The sequence below is a fragment of the Pelodiscus sinensis genome, chromosome 13 (assembly GCF_049634645.1).
Source record: "Pelodiscus sinensis isolate JC-2024 chromosome 13, ASM4963464v1, whole genome shotgun sequence".
NCBI classification, from domain to species: Eukaryota; Metazoa; Chordata; order Testudines; family Trionychidae; genus Pelodiscus; species Pelodiscus sinensis.
The window spans coordinates 43296623-43312488 of NC_134723.1; the positions used below are offsets into that span (position 1 = coordinate 43296623).

Consider the following 15866-nt stretch of genomic DNA (forward strand, 5'->3'; position numbering starts at 1 on the left):
TTCTTCCACCTTCAAGGAAGTTTAGCACAGACACAACATTTTTATTGACTCTTGTAGGTCTGTATTTAGTAAATAGCTCACTTTTCTCTTTGTGGGCCAACCTGCTGACGCAGCCTTGGCTAGACTTCCAAAACTAACACTGACTTCCAAAAGAGCTAATTCAGATTTGACTATTTATTTATTTACTTACTTAATACAGTAAATCTCTTGGAGAGCAAACTTTTTTTGGTAATAACTTGTACTTCACATGGAATTATGCATCTTCTGTATTCACTAACAGCAACACTAATAGCATGCTTAGGTCTTTCGCTTCCCTAAACTGATTTCATATCACGGCTTGGGTGGTTTTTTTTTTTTGCAGTATTAAAGTATCATTTCAACATTCTAGCAAACTAGTTCATGTAATTCATCATCAACGGAGGACATTCCACCTTGTGAACATCTGCCAACCTCATAGTCTGATACTCACCTAAATACTAGAGCAAGTATGATGCTTTTTAGTGCACGTGCCCATACACACAAACAGGGTTCATTCTACACTGCAGGGCTTAACTTGAAATAAGTGATGCAAATTGAGTGATGTCAATTGCGTAGCTTATTTCAAAAGAGCTTATTTCGAAATTGGGAGCATCTACACAGCACTTATTTCAAAATAGAGCCCTCTTCCTCCTACTTCCCTTACTCCTCGTACCATGAGGGTTACAAGAGTCGGAGTAAGAAATCCTCCAGTTTGACACTATTTTGACACTATTTTGAAATAACTGCCTGCTGTGTAGACACAGTCTAAGTTATTTGGAATGGTGTTGCAGTGTAAACGTACTCAATAGAGAGCTTCACCCAGGACTAGATTCTGCGAAGTGCTAGGCAAACTGTTCCCATTCCAGCAAAGCATGTCAGTACACACCTACTTTAAGCCACATGGGAGTTCCATTGGCTTAACATTGTGGGATGATATATACAGTTAAAGGAAGCAAAGGAGCCTGCAGCTATGACTCCATGGAAAGATGAGCTCATACAAAATACCAGTAAGATAAACCATTTGGTTGGCAAAAGCCTTTTTGAATGAGCAAAAAACTGAAACAAGACACTGTCTAAAGTAAGTCACTGACTACATGATCGTGCATTATCCAGCACATCTGAACTAATTAGATAGAGACGAGATGGAGGAGGGCGATATCTTTTGTGGGAGCGACTACTGTTGATTTAACAGACAAGCATTTGAGTGACACACTGGTCTTTTTTCAGGTCTGGAAGAGCGCTGTGTAGCTCAGGAACTTGTAATGCCAGCAAAAGAAACAGGCCCAATTAAAGATATTGCTTCACCCACACAGTCTCTCTAATATTCTGGGACCAACATGTTTACAACTGCACTGCAGATAACTAAAGATGTTTAAGAGCAATGAACTGTGAAGCACGTCACAATGCTTGTTCATTGGCAATAGGAGTCTACAGACTTGTGCTTGGATTTAAATGACACAGGAAGAAAGCTGGTGAATCTGAACTAGTCTTGGAGACTCAGGGTATGTCTACACTACCCTCCTAGTTCGAACTAGGAGGGTAATGTAGGCATACCGCACTTGCAAATGAAGCCCGGGATTTGAATTTCCTGGGCTTCATTTGCATAAACTGGGCGCCGCCATTTTTAAATCCCTGCTCGTTCGAACCCTGTGCCGCACGGCTACACGCGGCACGAACTAAGTAGTTCGGACTAGGCTTCCTAGGTTCGTGCCGCGTGTAGCCGCGCGACACAGGGTTCGAACGAGCAGGGATTTAAAAATGGCGGCGCCCAGTTTATGCAAATGAAGCCCGGGAAATTCAAATCCCGGGCTTCATTTGCAAGTGCGGTATGCCTACATTACCCTCCTAGTTTGAACTAGGAGGGTAGTGTAGACATACCCTCAGAGGGGGAGCCGCGTTTGTCTGTAACTGGAAAAACTTTAAAAAACAACAAATGGCCTGGCCTTAGAGACAAACAAAACATGTAGGTGGGATCAGGAGCTTTCATGGGCACAACCCACTTCTTCAGACGCATGGAGTATTTCAGAGAGGCAGCCGTGTTACAGCAAAAACAACAATGAGACTGGCGGCACTCTAAAGACTCACGAATTGCAGCCGCTGAACCACACCACATCTCACATGTCACGAGTTTCATACATCCCTAGCTGGAAGGCAAGGAAATGACAGCGAGAAAAACCGGGTGGCTTACGTGGCACTGTGGAACGTGGGCCACACCAGCTGTGTGAAAGGATCTAACTAGTCTTCTCCACTCGGCCAAATCTACTTTGATTTGGAGTAGAAATAACGGAGACCAAACCTGTTCTCTACAGAGAGGTGGTAGCTCTCGAGGCTTCCCTGTGATATATAGCGCATGGGAACACACACACCTTTTAGCTAGATCCGGGTTAAGGGTTACCCAAGAAACCGTCAATTTTCTTCCCGAGTTACCCGAGCAGCAGCGTAACAATCTGAGACGTGGGTACCTCTTTGCTTGTACAGCTTGGCAGAGGTGGTGCCGCTGAACTCGAGCTCTTTGGAAGCTCTTTCTTCTTTTGCCTGTGGTCGTGCTGCAGAGACAGCAGTTGGGTCTGATCTTTGGGCAGAGTCCGATGTAACTTCTTACTGGGTTGCACGTCTTCCGCCTTCTTCTGCAAACAAGCAGATGTTAACACTTTCATTTAAAAAAAAAATCCAACTGGTAGTCAGCGTATGCGAGCTGAATTTCAGTAGGAGGCGGGTACCTTATGCCCTTTGGTCCCCTTTGAAAATAGCTGGAATCCTGGCTCGGACGAAACCTTATATAAACCATAACTTCCTGTATTTGCATTTAAAGGAAGCATACACTGAAACAATAACAAAAAAGCCCTTCTGCCAGCAACACAGCGTTCTCTTACTATTCTTCATTGGTGCATTTCTAATACTCTCATGACTTTTCCGAAAACCAGAGACTTTATTAACCTTCATCGTTTTGAAGGATTCCATGTTTCCAGTCCAATATAAAGCAATTCACCTGTTAAAATCCAGTGATCATGCTAGATGTGGCTTCTTTTATAAGACTAGGTGGTGAGAAAGAGAGCTGGGGTTGGCTATATTCAGAAAGAAAATATGGGAGCTAGGGATTTACATTAAGGTTTGGCTGGTGTGTGTTGGAAGCATATAGTATAAATACTTTTATTCAAGTCAAAAGTAACTGATGGGGATTACTTTAATTTTATACTGTATAGCATGCATGTTCACTAACTTATGTACAAAGATTCCCAGATGTACGCCAGATTTGGCATACACCTCCCTCTCTTGGGTTTTCATGCTGGGGAAGACATGTGAGAGCTGGGGGATTTCTGTATGATTCCTGACCTATAGGAATGAGACGCCATTAATGAACCGAGAAAGACTTCAGCCAGACATAAGAAGCCACAAGTTGTATCAGCAGAGCTCGATGATCGCGGCGAAAGCCAATCGCCAGCTCCGCACTGCGAAAGCGCGAGACCCGCACTGCACATGCGCGGACCGCCGGTGAACGGGGCAACCGGCTGAAATCTACTCACCACGGGCAAGTAGATAAGCGTATCTGTCAAGCCCTGTGTATAGTAAATCCTAATGTCGTACCTGCTTTCTTTCTAGTTTCCTCTGCCCATCCCCCTTGCACATTTCCTCGTCCACAATTCTGGGGTCATCTTCATACTTCTCATCTCTCCGCTGAACTGCCTTAATCTCTGGCCATTGCTGCTCACATTCTTGCTGCTTTCGGAGCTCTTGTTCTCTCTTCTGATGCTGAATAAGGGTCAGGAAATAACATTGTATTTTAAAACTGTACTTCTTCACTTAGGGTATTTCTACATGCACACTTATTTCAAAATAAATTATTCCTGAATAGTTCTTTTGAAATAAACTACACTGCAGGGAAGTCTACACTGCAGGGAAGCCTCAAAATGAGTCCAAGGCAGGCTTCCCTAATGTAGATGTGCTATATTGATTTAGAGCCCCAGGGAGCACCGGGGAGGAATAACTTAGAATGGCCGTGGTGAGGGGCTATTTCAAAATAGCAGCAGTGGAGTGTCTACACACGCCTTATTTCAAAATAGCTATTTCTGAATAGGTGTTATTTGTCATAGAATGAGGTTCACAGATTTCAGAACAAGCCGTCCGTTATTTCGAAATAACGGAATGGCTGTGTAGACGCTTGCATTGTTTTTTCAAAATAACGCTAGTTATCTTGAAATAACGATGCAGGGTAGATGCACCCTTACAGATTATTAGTAAGAGGTGCAATTAGCTAGACACTTTTACTCATCATAATGAGACATTGCCAACACAGAAGACCAAAACACCTAAGTTTCTGGAGTATAATCTGTGGGGACGGGGCTAGGGACACATGGATTCTAATATAACCCAACAGAAGCTGATGGCTGTACTTGCTATTAAAATAACTATAGCGCTTCTGGCATTAAATCCTGGCCCCACTGAAGTCAATGGCAGTTTTGCCATTAACAGTAACGGGATCAGAATTTAATCACCAACAAGCCACAGTTTTCCAATCTTTATTTCAGCCCATGGCATTTTGCTAGGGAAGAGTTATCTGGAGTGCCTAGATTTTGTTGGAGCAATTCTGTGTTTCACAAGCATCAGCAGTGTACTGCTCGCCAGGCCTGTAATGCGTCACAGGCCCATGAAAAGACATGCCTCTGATTTAGCACCAGGAAAGCAGAGGCGAGAAGGTGTCAATCCTATCACAGATGCCAGCAGTTTGGGCTCCCAAGTAAAGGCTTGAACTTGGACTATGCACAAGGGTAATGGAATAAGAATTCCGCCTCTGTTTTGCCTGCTCATTCCAGAAGTCAAGCCAGAGCCTGCTACTTCCCAGAGCCCGTAGGCAGGAGTTAGCAGGAAGTGGGGAGAACCTTCTCATCTCCATGATGAGAAGCCACAAATTTTATAGGGTTAAAGATTCCAAATCAGCTGGCGAGGAGAGTTTAATTTCGCCTCTTTTCCCTACCAAGACCTATTCTTGCAATTGGCACAGTTTCATGTGTCACTGATGGATATACGAGGGTTACAAATACAAGCCATTTCCTACATCCTCCAGCCTCTTCCTCTGCTCTTTCTGTTGCTCGATTCGTTTCTGTCGCTCTGCCAGCAGCTGCTTTTTGTATTTCTCCTGGTCCTTCAGTGGCGGCTGCTGTCGATGAGGGTCAGACCGATTTTTGTTCTCCTGTTGCAGCCTCAGAAATTCACGGCGGAGCGTCGATTCACCGGGGAGATTAACTATAGAGCTGAAACAAAAGGGAAGTTTCTGTAAGACTCACTGTAACATTAAAGCTGCAGAGCAAGTACAAAATGTCACCAGGAAAGGGCTTGCGGCCTTCGCTAACACATGTAAATGTTTCAATAAATCATTCTCTGTATGCTGGCCACGCTTCGGTATTTACAATGCTACAAAATCCAGACTGAAGCTGATCATCTGCTTCCTAGTTTGAGACATTCTCTCCTTGCTGCTAGGGAATTACGAAAACATATTGCAGACACCACACACTCAACATTTAGATGCAACAGCTACAAACCAATTATTGCTAAGGGGGTACCACAGACGATTAGGGGGTTAAGCTATGGTAAGACAACCCATCTAGCTGAGGAGAGATGTCTGATGAACATGGTTGGTTAGTCCAATTTTACACACAGCTAATAAAATTAACCTTGGTTCTCCTTCATCTTCATCCAGTTCATCATCTTCTTCCTCACTTCCAGTGTAGTCATACTCTGTTTCCTCTAAAAAAGAAAGCAATACAAACCCAGATAAGGCGTACGTTACCTCCCACTACTAACCTAAGAAATGGTTCTATAAAATGACATCACATGACTGTAGGATGTCAGAACTCAGTGAAACCAAGGGGAGGTTTATTTTGACTTCAGTGGATTTTGGATCAGATCTGAAGAGTCTTAACAGGGAAAAGAGAGACGTCCGAATGGAGATCTTGTAGAAGGAGGAGATGGTTCAGGAGATTACAAATGGGTTACCAAGTTTCTCAATGTGAGGTCACCCATTCAAACCCAGCTCAGCTGGCCTGGGAAAGTCAATAGGCACTGGGAAAATAATTTGAAAGTTGCCACCACTGAGTGGTCTGCATGCAATGGGTTTCCTGGATCGAGTCTGCGTTTCGTAAGCCAGCGTCCACATTGGAACCAATTCAAAGAAGTCCACCAATGGTGGCAATATCAGCAGAAGAGTGCCTCAGAACAGGAGTTGAGGCACATTAGCAGAAGGGTGTTTGGAAATGTGCACTGCCGTTGCTCGCCATGCTACCTACACCCGTCGTGTGGACGAACAGAGGCCTTCAGACTATCTGCCCCTGAACTCATATGAAAAATAAAAATAATGAAGAACAAAAGAGAAATGACTTGTTGACTGGTTAATTTGAGCTTTAGTAGAGGAAGCTCACAAAGAAGCAAAGTTGTAACTCTGAAGTTCTTTCCAACTTTTATCAAGAAGGCAGTCCGTTGAAGGCATAATATCACCACAACAAGATCAACATCTTTTGTTACAGCTGGGCACAATGTGAAAGTGGGTCTCTGCAATGTTTTTATAGCCACCAAGGGCATGTCTACACTAGGAAAGTGTTTCAAAATAACTAAATATGAAATAATAACTCCAGAAATAACAAAATCGAAATAGAATGTCCCCACTACGGGAGAACCTTGAAATTAGTCTGAGGCAGGTTCCGTTATGGCGGATGTGCTACCTCAACTTAGAGCCCCAGGAAGCACTGGAGGGTCGTTATTTTGAAATAGCACCTTCAACATGTCCACACTACTGAAATATTCAAAAGAACTATTTCAAAATAAGCGTTATTCCCTCAGGAAAGCAGGAGTACAGATTTGGAAATTATCAGCCCCTTCTTTAGAAATAACGAGCTTGGTAGCGAGGACGCTCTGCTTATTATTTCTAAACAAGGGAGGTTATTTCGAAATAACTCCCTAGTGGAGACCAGGGCTATGTGTACAACAAATAATAATTCCACAACATTGCTTACCATAAGTAGAATTCCTTCCCCGTTCTTCTACTCCCCCCGATATAATTTTCAAGCATTTCTGTCATTATTATCATTTGCTTTTTCACAAGGGGCAGATGTGTAATCTTCTAATCAGCTGTTTTCCTACTCATGTTTGCTACTGTTCAAAATGCCTTAATCGTCAGATGACAGGTGCTATAGAATGCATTATTATTATTTCAATAAGTAAATTACACCTTGCAACAGACGTTTCATTTCAGACACGAAACATCTCATTGTGTCAAACCAATGCTTAGACTTTATACAGCACTTTTAACTTTCACTACATTTTACAAACATGCTTTCATCTTCAACTAATTTTCACAATGCTCTTGTGAGATATAAAATATCCAAATGGAGGCAGAGAGGTACAGATGCTGAGTGGCCACTAGACCCTGGTTCTTACTCTATGCTGCATAGCCAATATTGTACAACATATGGTTATTTGTTCAAAATCAAACCTTTGTTCCAAACCAGATTCTTTTCTAAATTTTGCTCTAGAGAACAAAGTTGGAGTTTAAGTTGTTACAAACTCAGATTCTTGGTTTTGGACAAATGAGGAAGTTGGAAGCCCAAGAAGGAGTAAATCAATTAAATCGATTCATTGATCTCTTCTAGCCTCTGTTTGGTGGGAATGGGCGAAAGAGGATGGATTACTTGATTACCTGTCCTGTTCGTTCCCTCTGACAGCACACGGTGTTAGCCACTGTTGGAAGACAGGGCACTGGGCTAGGTGGACTTTTGATCTGACCCAGTGTGGCTGTACTTACATGTGATTTAGTCACTTGGGGCCCAGACTTTCAAAAGAGCTCAGGTTCTGGAAATAAAGACGGAGCCTAGCTGGAAATAAAGATGTTGATCTTGTTGGGGTCAAATTAAAACTTCAAAGAACTGCCTCGGTGATAAAACAGGCATAGCCTGGCAGGCAAGGGCAGTGCAAGCTTCCAAACACCCACCCATCATGTGCTGTAAAGCCTGTTTTGAAACACCTTTCTGCTGCTGTTGCTACTGTTGTTGGACTTCTTTTAATTGGGTCCAATGGGGATGCCTGCTTCCTGAAAAGCAGACTCTTGTAGAGACATTTACACCCTGATTTTAATGCACCGGGCTCCTCTGAAAACCTGGAGGCGTGATTTCATGGGAGGTGATTTCTCTTGAAAATCTGGGTCCAGTTGTAAGTGCTGAACCCTCCTCAAGTCTCACCCTGCAATCAGCCCCATGCAGACATGCACCGCGGCTGAAACCCTGGCACCGCTGAACACATCTGCAAGGCTCTCATTGTCTTCAAAGGGGACAGAATTTGACTGTCTGCACAGTGCACTGCTGCCTTCCATAGGGCTCTGTGCAAGAGGAGGGCCTATGTTTGCATTATTTGTCACCTTACCTTTCTCTCCCCTTTTCTTCCTGGTCCTGTCCAGGTGGTCTTTCAGCATGATGCGCACGTGCCGCTCATTCTGCATGTCTCTAATAAAGGAATGCTTAAGCAAAGTCTCAGTAGAGGGACGATGCAAGTAATTTTTAACGAGGCAACTTTCAACAAAATTAAGAAATTTCTTGGACCTGGGGAGGGAGGGGAGAAAGCAACCACAAACAAAATCAGATGGGAAAAAGAATCCATTTAAATTTACACAACACTTTTCACCCTGCAGGGTCCCAAGGAGCTGCATTTGCAGTTTGCGTTTGGCCAGCACTGATGCACAGCCTTGTCTGGGGTGGAATACAGCAGGGCTATGTTTACACTGCCCCCGTTTTGTGCAAAAAATATGCAATTGAGGCGAAGCGTGAAATATTGCTGTGCCTCATTTGCATAATTAACGAGGCTCCGTTTTTGCGCAAGAGGCTTTTTGCACAAAAAAAACTCTTTTGCGCAAGAGCCGTTCTTCTGCATTTTTTTCAGAAAGAATGGTTCTTGTGCAAGAGGGGGGTTTTGCACAAAAGCCTCTTGCGCAAAAACGGAGCCTCATTAATTATGCAAAGGAGGCGCAGTGATAGGCCACGCTTCGCCTCATTTGCATATTTTTGGCGCAAAATGGGGGCAGTGTAGACATAGCCCAGGAGTTTTTAATCAGTGTATCACAACATGAAAGTTTAGGACACGGAGCAAGGAATTCTAGATAAATTCTGTTACTGTGAAGTCACATCAGTATTACTAAAGGAAGAATTTCTTCCCCTATATCAGGGGTGGGCAATAATTTTTAGTGGGGGGAGGCACTCTAAGATTTTGGAAAGTGGTCAAGGGCCACACTTTTCTGTGGAGGGAGTGTGGGGTCCAGGGTGGAGGTTGGGTGCAGAAAGGCACACAGGGTCAGGGACTGAGATGCAGGACCGCACAGTGTGAGGTCTGAGAGGGAGTTTGGATGAAGGAGGGGGTTGTGATCTGGGTGCAGGAGAGGATTCTGGCCTGGGGGAGGGGTGTTGGAAGGGGTACAGGATCTGGGAGGGAGTTGTGACCGGAGCAGGGAGAGTGTAGAGGATTTGGATGGTGGCTTGGGGAAGTGAGCTGGGATGCAGGAGGGGCAGGAGTCCCAGAGGCAGGCTCCTAAACATCTCCCGGCCAGCAGCCCTGCAGCACCCCCAACGCAGGCTGGGCTCCCTGCCTGCTGCAGCCCCAGATCGCTTCTAAACTGCGGGCTGCTCCCTCCATGTGGCTCTCAGCTCTGGGAAGTGGGAGAGGCTTGTGCTGCCCCCATCCTGAGGCCAATCTCTTATCTCCGATTGGCTGTTTTTTTCCGGCCAATAGGAGCGGAGAGATTGGCTGGGGTCAGTTCCTATTGGCTGGTTGTTTCCGGCCAATAGGAGATGAGGATTGGGCTAGGGCCAGGGAGATCACACAAAGTCTCCCCCTCCCTCTAAAGCAGAGAGCCACATGGCGCAGCCCTGTTCTTAAAACAGTGGCTGCTGGGTGCCCGAGGGTCCCGGCAGGGTGTCGGTGGGCCAGATCCAGAGATGTAACTTGCCCACCCCTGCCCTATATCCAGTTGAAACAACAGGGGAAATATACAGAGGCAGTAATTACTACACCGGATTTGGGCTAGAATATAAGACTATCACTGCGACTCTTTCAAAAAGTCCCATGGCCTCCTTTATCATAGAATCATAGAATAAAAGGACTGGAAGGGACCTCGAGAGGTCATCGAGTCCAGCCCCCCGCCCTCAAGGCAGGATCAAGCTCCGTCTACACCATCCCTGACAGATGTCTATTTAACCTGTTCTTAAATATCTCCAGAGAGGGAGATTCCATATGTGGCAAAGACTGTATGTCTCCCTACTAAACCCAAGCTAGGGAACATGTTCACTGCTGATGTATCTGGACACAATGCCACCTGCTGGCCCACCAACACTACTTGGGTTTTCCTTAGAGGTCTTCTGCCAAATACTGACCAAAGCAAGCCCATGTAGGTTACGTCTACATTGGATCTCAGCCACCAGTGAAAGCCCTTAGCACAGGTACAGCTTACACCAATGCAGCGCAACGGGTACTGGAGCAGCTCAGCTGGGTTTCAAATTGGGACAATTTGCCCCAGGGCCGACATTGCTTCTCCAGTAGAAATGTGTCTGCACTCTGAGCACATCTCAGTAGCAGAGGAGACCATATCAGCAGCAGAAATACCAGCGTAGACCAGACCTCACACTGTAAGATTTGATAAGATCACAGTCTGGGAGCTGTAGACATCAAAGCGCAAACAGGAGCCCGAGGCTGCTAAAACATATTTATAAAATATCTTTACCATTTTCTGGATTTCAGCTTTGGGGGCGGGTTTCGTGGAATGAGGAAGAGCGCTCTCATGGGATGCATATCACAGAGGGCTACAAAGGAAAACACAAGCTATTGAAGAGTGCACTAAAGCAGAGTCGTCCGTCTCCTGTACTTCGACCCTTCAGACACACTCCCAGCGAGGGGTGTGTGTGTGTGGGGGGGGGGCTGTTTCTGATCTGAGAAGTCACCGCCTCTTAAAATTATTCCTGTTCTAAAAGGAGGGAAGGGTCCTTCCCAGAAGTGGAGGAAAATCTCTGCAGCACAAGAGGGCTAGGGGTGGGCCAGGCCATACACTGCAAAATAAAGATGCAGGGAGGGATGAAGTGAAAGGAAGGACTCCATTGTAAAACAAAGGGCAAAGAATGCACCTTATTGGGAAAATCAAACTCTGGCACAAATTGTGTATCTGTTCTAATGTGCCTCATGTACAGCTGAGATAAACAATAGACTGAATGGTTACAAGCCTCCTAGCTCTGTAGCGTGTGGCATAAGAGAAAGGAAGAGGAAAAACCTGGCACGAGAATCGACAAATTGCTCCGCTGGGGCATACGGGCTCAGAACGTATTTTGGTTACACTATATTTCAGGCCTCTCTGTACCCACTTATTAGACCCATCTGTGCTTCCTGAGCAGATCCCATCACTGCGTTGCGTATGCTGGTTTTTATCGATACACCCGCTCTGGTTTTTGTTGTACCGAGGCAACGCCGAACACCACACTAGCAAGTAAATACTGTCCTGTGCCATGAAGTCCACCCTGCACATTTCACTTAACACTCCCAATGTGTCAGGTTTGGTGCGGGTGGCGGGCTTCCCACGCAAAATGCTGCTGCAGGCGGAGTGACTCGGATGGGAACAATCAGGCCTCATGACACTCACATACCTGAGGTAAGTCAGAAGTTACTCTGTGGTTACATCTACTATGAGTTAGAGAGGCGATTCCTCTGCTTACTTCCACCTTCTCCTGCGAGCTCTTACAGAGCTAGTGTGAGCATGTGAGCATCAACAGCAGCAGACGGGCAGCAGCAGCAGAGACATGGCTTAGCTGTGCGGAGTACAAACCTGCCTGAAATAGGTGGGCACACCGCTGGCATGGCTAAGCCGTGCCTCAGCTGCTGATACTCGTGCGGCTGTAATTGCACGGCTATTCACACTCATGCTAACTTGAAGAGAGCTGGTGCAAATACCCCTACAAGAGCAGGGGAAAAACAACCCTTGCATGTAACGTAATGCTATTAGAGGCAATGGAATCACACCCGTGTAGAACGGGTGAGAGAAGAATCAGGCTCTATTGTCTCATTGTTTCCTTGTGTTCTGACATCTGTCCCTTTGGCTCCACAAATTGTCTCTTGTCGGATAGTTGGGTTGTAAGCTGCTTGGAGGCAGGGACCATCTTTTTGTTCTGGGCACCCAACGCAACAGAATTCCGGTCCAGGACTGGGGTTCCTTGGTGCTACCCAAGTAACAAAACTACTCTATTCCCTAAAACGTGCCTACTAAAATTAGCCCGTGTGAAAATACAACAAACACAACGGAATTGAGGAAATGTGGGGCAAAAGGAGAAGGTTGGTACCATAAGAAATATCCTCTCAGACTCACGTGCCTGACGACTAAGCTCTAACTAGCCTGGTGCACGGCTTGCAAAAATGCTTTAGAACGCTGCTTGCCCTCCCTCCCCTCAATAGCTGACCAGCTACATTCAAAACCAGCATGGAGGGGAGCTCTGCCTGGCTTGTATCTTGAGTGGGTGATAAACACAACCCAGGCACTGTAGGATAGGCCAGATCCTAGGCTGCAAATAGGATCCCCTCCAGCCCGTCCAGCAATGACCAAGCACCCCTGTTGTATTCTCACACCCCTCTGCTGAAGAACATCCCACATGCCTTCCGCTCCTAGGCACCCACCCAGCCTATTGCACAAGAGCTACGTACCAGGAATCTGCATCTAAACAGCAGTCTACAGCTGCTATCTTATATCAGGAGTGTCTGACGCTGGTAGATAATATTCAAAGAAATTTCCAGGCCAGAAGCATGTGGACGGGCTGCTGTGATGCCATGTGGCTGCAGGAGTGTCTAGAGGGGCAAGAAAATGGCAAGGGAGGGGAGATGTTGGACGCTAATCGGAATTGTGACTGAAGTGGGGCTGGAGTATTTTTGCTGTTCTGCTGGGGTGGGGGAGAGATTTCACTCCACAGATCTCAAAAATTGTTCAGGTGTGTGTGTGTGTGGGGGGGGGGGGTTAGGGTTAGGGAATGGTGTAATTACTGTGAAACTCAGGAGTGGGCAAGGCACTAATCCCAGACCAAAATTATACCCCTACGTAGCCCCATTCTCCACGACACGGCCTCTCCTACAGCCACTTCTGCCAGTGCAGCTGGGAGCGAAACACTCCCAGTCACATCTGACTGGGCTTCGTTTCAGTGGCCTTTTCACTTTGCATGACTGCCCGAGGCGCAGTGCGATGGAGAATTGATGGGTCCTTGATGGAAAGGCCAACAAGGTGGATGAGCCCACTGAGATACTGTGAAGGTGTCTCGCTCTTCTTTGACACTGGCGCCTATCCCCTGTAGGAATCCTGCATCTGGACCTATAGGATGAAGGGGAACCCCTCATCATTTTTAAGGGACGTTTTTCTCTAGAGAAGTCCCAGAACTAAAACTGTCCCACTTTTATACTGTAGCTTTAATCACTCTTGCTCATCTATATCCATGTGCATGGATCACTGACCTCTGCTCTAGAAGAAAGCATTTGGCTTCCCTATCTTCCCCAAGGCAGGCAAGGAATGAAAAAAGGAGGAGAGAATCAAAAGAACAAAGGGTGATCAAAGAACATGGACAGGAAACGAGTCAATCACTAACGATTTGAAAAGGGGCAGTCCGAACTGAATCCAGCCTACATGTCATCGGCAAGCATGAGATAATTTCACCTAGCAGGACAGAATGTGTCCATGAAGTTTAGGCTAGCTATTTAACAAAGGACAATATCCAATCACTTACGAGGAGCTCCTTCTGCCATTTCTATAGCTGTGATTCCCAGAGACCACAAGTCACTCTGTAGGGAAAGAAACCGTGAACAATGTCACTTGTAGGGTTAAAAGAACCATAATGCGCATTAGAGTTCCCTTTCTTGAGGGCGACACCCTAATCTTCCCTCCCATTCCCAGCTGGGTTGTAGGAAATGTGCTAATGGTCGGAAGCGTTCCATTTCCCAAGCAGCTGGGAACAGCTGATTTGTCATTCGAAAGTTCCAAAATTTAGAATGTGAAGCCCCGGTCCAGAGTCTCTCCTTGGTTACGGAGAAGGTGCACAGGTGAGACCCCACTGGGCCAGCTACTGTTTTCCCCCACTGCTGGCTGGAGGGAGACTGCAGCCAGGCCAGTCCATGAAGAAGTTACCAGCCAGTAGGAAGAAAAGTAGAACTAAGCATTCAGATTTAGACAGAATTATAAACTTAGTTCCGTTAGGTCAGACTGGAATCTCCTTTATAAATATCACACAGCATCATAAACCCAGTGCAGAAAGGCCAAATTTGGATCACAAAGCTGTAAATCAGGAGTAGTACTACGGACTTTTAGGATGGCACCAGGCTTCCACTGGTAGTGAGGTGCAACACTTCTCTCTTTTGCGGGTGTATGTACCCAGGCAGATACATTTCTCCAAATACATTTATGGGCCATCTTGATGATTACTGAATAAAAGAGAGACACCCTGAACTCTTACAGCACTTTGTTATGCAGAAAATGCGACAAAATGCAGGCAGAAGGCAAATCCTTGGAGACGTGGAGCAAAAGTCCTTCGCAGACAGCTACTGATGTCTGATTTGGCCCTAGGCCAACGCTTCACGATGCACGCCGTGCCACACCAACCCACAGTGCGTTGCATTGCAGACTGAGGGTTGGATCCGGAGGGCAACTCTGAATTTCAGCAGCACCGGAGAGGGTTCAGGATCAGGTCCTGCCTCACTTAACCCATGACAGAAAGCAAGAAAAGGGAGGCCCTTCAGAAAAATTGCTAAACGAATGGCCACCCACATAGTACAGTCAGTCTCTGGTGGTGATGGGACGTGCACCTAAGCTTCAGATAAGCTATGGCTGATGTGTAGGCGTGTATAGAGAAATCACGTGTAGGGATATAAAATCCTGGTTAATCAGTTAACCGGTTAAACGTTACGGTTCACCGGTTAACAGTTAAATGGGATCCCACGGGTGATGGGCCCCACTGGTGCACTGCGCTTAACTAGGCTGGAGCAGCCCCCCAACCTGCATCGGGAGGGGGTGTGCTCCAGTCCAGCTGGGCTGCCAGTTCACCAGTAACTGGTAAGCATCACCCGGTAAGAATGATGCTTACCGGTTAACTCGCTGACATCCCTAATCAGGCTAGCAAGGTAAGAAGGGCTGCATTTTGGGTGGGGCGCATTTGGTTTTTTTTCAGAGGAGGACCCGTGAGAAGTCATGCGCATAGCAGAACAGCTTCCTGCTTTTCACTCGCCGTATCAGCGATGTTTATAAATACTTGCCCCTGCCTCCCCTGCTGAAGAACACCACTGTCTGAATCAGCACTTTGGAAACCCCCAGCTCATCAGCGCTGGCCTTCAGTCTGTGAAATCTGGCTGGAGCCAGGGCCATGGGGGCAGCAGAGGAACAGCATAAGTTATTCAGCCACACAAACTGGGGAACCCCTTCAGCGATCAGCAGAAAACCGACTCAATGGGAATAGAATTGAGAGCACAGACGGCAGCCAGCAGATAAACTTCTTGAGTCTCTGGGATAAGGATTAAATAGTATGAAAAAAAAAAGTCCAAGAGTCTCTCTCATGCGAAGATGCCTTTAAATGGGTAAAAGGCCATTTTTCAACCGTGGCAAAGCAGAGTCAATCCGAATCATACCCTTTGACTCAATAAAAAACAGAGGTAATAGTATGAGCTTTGAATAGGCCACATCAGGAGTAACAGCTGTAATCTGAATCACCCTTGTGTTACACAGCTGTTATAAGGACCAGCTACACAAAAGGAGGCAACTAGTCCAACACAAGGACTCACAGATACCATCTACATGTTTTGTTAGTCTTTAAAGT

At 46.0% G+C, this 15866-nt stretch overlaps 1 protein-coding gene across 2 annotated transcripts in view; it reads right to left on the bottom strand.

Annotated features, from left to right (window-relative positions):
- The window catches only part of NRK (Nik related kinase), a 144386-nt gene that overhangs the window by 61872 nt on the left and 66648 nt on the right, over positions 1 to 15866 (bottom strand). For both annotated transcript variants that reach the window (XM_075941116.1, XM_075941115.1), the window contains exons 8-14: positions 13791 to 13845; positions 10769 to 10847; positions 8425 to 8600; positions 5688 to 5760; positions 5072 to 5267; positions 3604 to 3768; positions 2481 to 2645 (exon numbers count right to left, since the gene is read on the bottom strand). In XM_075941116.1, the coding sequence (XP_075797231.1) occupies positions 2481 to 2645; positions 3604 to 3768; positions 5072 to 5267; positions 5688 to 5760; positions 8425 to 8600; positions 10769 to 10847; positions 13791 to 13845 (909 nt within the window). The remainder of the gene's footprint in view (positions 1 to 2480; positions 2646 to 3603; positions 3769 to 5071; positions 5268 to 5687; positions 5761 to 8424; positions 8601 to 10768; positions 10848 to 13790; positions 13846 to 15866) is intronic.